This window comes from Lolium rigidum, chromosome 4 (genome assembly GCF_022539505.1).
Source record: "Lolium rigidum isolate FL_2022 chromosome 4, APGP_CSIRO_Lrig_0.1, whole genome shotgun sequence".
Taxonomy (NCBI): Eukaryota; Viridiplantae; Streptophyta; class Magnoliopsida; order Poales; family Poaceae; genus Lolium; species Lolium rigidum.
This window is the reverse complement of record NC_061511.1, coordinates 194,630,924-194,636,451: the sequence shown is the minus strand read 5'-3', so window position 1 is coordinate 194,636,451 and position 5,528 is coordinate 194,630,924. Positions and strand designations below refer to the sequence as shown.

Here is a 5,528-nt window from a genome sequence, read left to right as displayed (position 1 = left end):
AAGTATGGCCGGGACCTGACGGCCTCGGCCGGCAAGGCCGACCCGGTGATTGGCCGCGACGACGAGATCGACCGCGTCATCTGCATTCTCTGCCGCCGGACCAAGAACTGCGCCGCGCTCGTCGGTGCGGCAGGGGTCGGGAAGACGGCCATTGCCGAGGGTCTCGCTCAGCGCATCGCCGCCGGGACGGTCCCTGCCGCACTTGCTGGGGCACGCGTCGTGGAAGTGGACCTGGGGGCCATGGTGGCCGGGACTCAGTACCGCGGCATGTTCGAGGAGCGCATGAAGAACGTGATAAGGCAGGCCGAGTATGCGGGTGGCAAGGTCATTCTCTTCATCGACGAGATGCACATGCTTCTTGGCTCCGGTGGCAGCCTGGTCCACCAGAGTAGCACCGACGCCGCCAACATGCTGAAGCCGGCGTTGGCCCGTGGTCGTATCCGCTGCGTGGGCGCGACGACTTTGGATGAGTACAGCAAGTACATTGAGAAGGACGCCGCGTTAGAGCGGCGATTCCAGAAGGTGCACGTTGAGGAGCCGAGCACTCAGGCAACCATTGCCATTCTGCGAGGGCTAAAGGAGAGGTATGAGAAGCACCATGGCTTGCAAATCCAGGATGCTGCTCTTGTTGCTACCGCACAGCTTGCTGCCCGATATATCACAGGTGAGGAATTCATTTTGCTCATCTTGTTGAGACGCCATTAGTAGCTGCACATACACGTATTCACTTTAGAAGTAAGTGAAGAAAATCCAGTATGTTGATCTCAATAAGTTATGGTCAGATGCCTATCCTTCTTAAGGCTCACTGGCTAATTCATACTATATGCGTAAAGGTTGCGATGTAGAGTATCCATCTTGCATTAGATGCATTAAGTTGAAATAGTTTTCATATTATGTTATATGAGCCATAGAGTACTCTTGTTGCATTGTACACCTTAGTTTGAAAACAATTACAAATCGTGTTTATGGATTGAAAAGAAAATCATGACAATGCCAGTGTGTATAACTTATTCGAGAAACCTGTCCTGAGTGTTTCTTTTCTAGTACTGATTTGCAATGATGAGTGGCAAGAATGTATGTATGTTGGAGAAAATTGATGAATATTATTGATCTGTACTGTAGGTCGTCAATTTCCTGATAAGGCAATTGATCTGATCGATGAAGCATGTGCCACCGCAGCCAAAAGGATGATGCAAATTGGCATACAAGAAAAGAAAGTAAACACTGTGCTAACTACCTCTCCAAATGCAGTGAAGGAAGCAAATGTTGGCCCTGATGAAGTCGCACAAGTAGGCATTCTCTACATTTGATGTTTATGTCTATTGTTCAGTCAATGTGATTTGGTTGTCACGCATGTAACAATGTTGTCCTTTGAAGGTTGTGAGCCGATGGACTGGAATTCCTGTCGCCACGCTTGATCAAGAGGAGAAGGATAAGTTGATCCACCTAGCAAGCAGATTGCATGAGCGAGTTGTTGGCCAGCATGAAGCCGTTAATAAGGTCGCGCGTGCAGTGTTGCGTTCTAGGACTGGCCTTGATCAGCCTGGCCAACCAATAGGCTCATTCCTCTTTTTGGGCTCTACTGGTGTTGGAAAGACAGAGCTTGCAAAAGCTCTTGCCGAACAGCTATTTGACAGCGAGAAGATGTTGGTTCGCATTGACATGTCTGAATATGTTGGGGCTGGATCTGTCTGGCGTCTCATTGGAGCACCTCCAGGGTATGTCTTCTCTATTTCGACGCTACTACATTGTCATATCATTACTTAGTATGTCTGATGTTTTTGTTTCTTTTGTATTGGAACATGTTGAAGCTCCTCTGACCATCAAGATGGTGGGCAACTGACTGAGAAGGTACGAAGGCGCCCATATAGTGTCATCCTTTTCGATGAGGTGGAGAAGGCAGATCCTTCGGTGTTGAATGTTTTTCTTCAGCTCCTTGATGATGGTATGTTGACCGATGGCAAAGGCCGGTTAGTAGATTTCAAGAATACCATTATCATCATGACCTCAAATCTGGGGTCAGAGCACCTACTAGCAGGACTGTCCGGAGAAAGCACAATGGAAACAGCAAGGGACCTTCTTATGAATCAGGTTTGCTTTTTGAATCCAAAACCGTTCATTTAAAGGCTGCATGCAGAAGTTATCTGTTAGCTGGTTGTTACTCGTACATATTTGCTCATGCAGGTTCGGAAACACTTCAAGCCCGAGCTTCTCAACAGACTGAGTGCGATCATTGTATTTGACCCGCTTTCGCGAGACAGGCTAAAAGAGATCGTGGCAATCCAAATGAACAGCGTCATCGCCAGGGTAGCTGCCAAGGGCATCTCTCTATCTACAAGTGACGCCGCATTGGATGTCATTTTGTCGGAATCATACAATCCAGTACGTCCTATTTTTCAGATTACCAGGCAACCAGTTGGTATGTTTTAGTAACCATGATTGATTTGATACATCGCAGATGTACGGTGCAAGGCCTATAAGGAGGTGGGTGCAGGAGAATGTGGTGACGGCGATCTCGGAGATGCTGGTCAGAGGGGAGGCCGGTGCGGGCTCAATGATCTCCATTGATGCTTTGGACGACAGGAAGGGGCTGACGTACGAAGTGGCGAGAGAAGTGGTAGATCCAGCGGTGGGACTTCTCGGTGACTCTGGTGGCGGCAACGATGGTTTGGCCATGGCCACTCCAGTCATGAATGGTGAGACTAACACACCTCATGTCACTTCCGGGGCTGGCTTGAACTTGTATTTGCCAATCAAGGCTTTGTTGGCAAGGTTTAACACCTAAGCATCCTCATGTTTCTGTCTTGAGAACTTGTGATGGAGTTAGTTCGAGGTGTAGTCTAATTCTCAAGGAGTAGATTCACAGGAAGGATGGTACTGCTAGGATGTTAGAGCAGTGAAGGTTTGGATAGTCAAGGAAGTAGAGCTTTTGAGTGAACCAAAGAAAAATATAACCTTTTGCTTTCTCTCATTTTCCCCGGCTCTTGTTCAGTCATGAAGGCAGCAATTGCTGGATCTTTTAAGAAGGAAAATTTCAACTTGTTAGGCACAAAAGCAGTGTTGAGACCTATCGATTAGGAGTACCATCATGTGCAACAGATGGAGCGAATTTGAGAGAAACGACTGGCATCAATTTTTATTTGTGGTCTTGCACACCAGAAGAAATGTATCCCGTTGGATTATCGGATTTGCTAGTTCTCAGGCGCCTGAGAATTAGTTAAATCTCAATCGATTAAATGGACGTTCGATTGAGCGCTAAGATTCACGCTATGTTCTGTCGTTCTCATGCTGTGTAGGAAGACGTGGTTTGTACGTGTTCCGGGCCGTGTGTTTTGTCCGGCCCATTTGATTTATACATGTACCTATTAATTTGAACTTTCTTCTGATGCATGTAGGCTATTCATCTTTTCTTGGTGGGCTTTGTTATTGTGCATGTGATGTCCTGTTTTCATTAAACGGGCAACCATGATACTTGTTTTGCCGAGTGGTTCTTTGTTGATTTCTTGTGTCATTTAATTTCTGAATTTTCTGATTATTTTTTGTAATGCTTTTTTTATTCTATTTTTTATTAATTTCTCTTTTCTCCTTTATGTTTTTGTCCTTTTTCTCATTTTATATTTACTCTATTGTTTTTGAGTTGCACGTTGGTTGCAACTTGCAACCGTGATTTTCTCAATTGCACATTGGTTGCAACTGTAATATTTCCAGTTACACATTGGTTGCAACCATGATTTCTCTAGTTGTATATGAGTTGTAAGTGAGATTTTTTTCGCAATATATAAGTTGCAACTGATATTTTCTTAGTTGCAAATGTTGTGTAATTGATATTTTCTAGTTGCAAATGTGTTGCAACTGAGTATTTCCACTTCCACATAGGTTGCTACTGATAATTTGTATTTGCACGTGGATTGTAACTGTAATTTTTCTAGTTGTATGTGGGTTGTAATTGCGATTTTTTCGAGTTACATGTGAGTTGGAACTCTGATATTTTCAGTTTCGCGTGGGGTGCAACTAAGATTTGTTCAGTTACACGTGGGTTGCAACTATAATGTTTACAGTTACACGTGGGTTGAAACTACAATATTTTCAGTTATACATGGGCTGCAACTAAGAATTTTCGTTGTTACATATGACTTTTATTTAGTTGCACGCGGAATTATAACCATGAATTTCTTAGTAGCAAATGTGCTACGACTGATTATCCATGTTACTTGTCTCTCAGTCTCTCGTACGTCAGGCGCGAAGCTAAAAAGCATAGAACGAAATTGGTTGGTGTGTCCAGCCTCCAGCATAGTACATGAAAAAAGGGCCCATCAACCTGAAGCCCAACAAAAAAAAACGTATCAGGCCAGTAGTTCACGTAACCGATCAGGATCCGCTCAAAATAAAAGAACTAATCGATTGAGAAGCAAGAAATCAGGTCGACTGAGAATTATTAAGTCTCAGTCGCCTGAGACCCAGGCGCGCCCTTGGATTATATCTAGTACCAGACATTCCCGTTACAGTACATTTATCCTTGCAGAAATTGGAGTATTTTTTTTGTGTGGACATATATAACTACCTCTGTAAATATTTAGTGCCACGCCGCTTGAAAACCCCGGAAGATCATTTTGAGTGCCGGTACTGGAAGTCTGTAATACTGTAGCCCGTCGAGTGACGAGACTGCATTTTTAGAACCCGGCGGCATGTGAACCCGCACTAACTCTGTCTCCCATTGGTCCAGAAATTGTCAGTAGGGCCCAATACTGAAGGTGGGATTTTGCGTATTGTTGGTTAAAAGCAGAGCAGAATACATGCGTGTGGGCTCCACTTTATAGAAGAGATTATTAAAAAAAGGGAGTACCAAGTTTCGACGCCCCAGGGCAGCGGGCCACGCGCCCACGCCATCCCGGATGGTCAGTCGCCGCTCGGCTCCATTGTCGAGTTCGCCGTCGACGCCTATGTCCCGTCGCGGGACGAGGTCATGAAGGAGGTCTCGCTGGCTGCCTCCACCTGTCATGCCGCCCGCCGCCCGTCCGCGCATAGCAGGACGGCGACGCCTGCGCATGCCGCTCCTGCCCGCACGCACGTGCATGTCACCGCCGGCACCTGCTCTCCTCGGCGTCGCCTAGCCACGCCTGCCACCCGCGCCCACACGCGCATGCCGCCGCCCGTCCTCCTCGGCGTCGCCTAGCCACGCCTGCTGCCCGCGTCCACACCAGCACCTGTCCTCCCCAGCGTGCTCCAGCTACAGGGACGCCACAACGGCAAACGGGGAGCGGGAGCAGTCCGTCTTGCCGTGCCATCCATCGGCCGCACCCGGCCGATGGAGCTTCTGCGTCGGAGCAGTCCACCTCGACCACGGCCGCACCAGGCCGTCGGATCACCGGAGCTGCCGTGTCGGAGCAGTCCCCCTCGACCGCGGCCGCACCTGGCCATCGGAGCGCCGGAGCTGCTGCGTGGGAGCAGTCTGTCGGAGCTGATGTGTCCAGGTCATCCGCTGCACCTGGCTGTTTTGCTGCTCCCTCGCGTCTGCCCGCATACTTGGT

General features: G+C 47.8%; 1 protein-coding gene across 1 annotated transcript; it reads left to right on the top strand.

The window, feature by feature from the left end:
• The first annotated feature begins 225 nt into the window (after positions 1-225).
• On the top strand, positions 226-3,122 carry LOC124706779 (chaperone protein ClpB1-like). The gene is made up of 6 exons (XM_047238447.1): positions 226-664; positions 1,123-1,289; positions 1,378-1,718; positions 1,812-2,091; positions 2,185-2,382; positions 2,459-3,122. The coding sequence occupies exons 1-6, from the start codon at positions 241-243 to the stop codon at positions 2,783-2,785; spliced, it is 1,737 nt and encodes a 578-aa protein (XP_047094403.1). The 5' UTR covers positions 226-240; the 3' UTR covers positions 2,786-3,122.
• Positions 3,123-5,528: the final 2,406 nt, after the last annotated feature.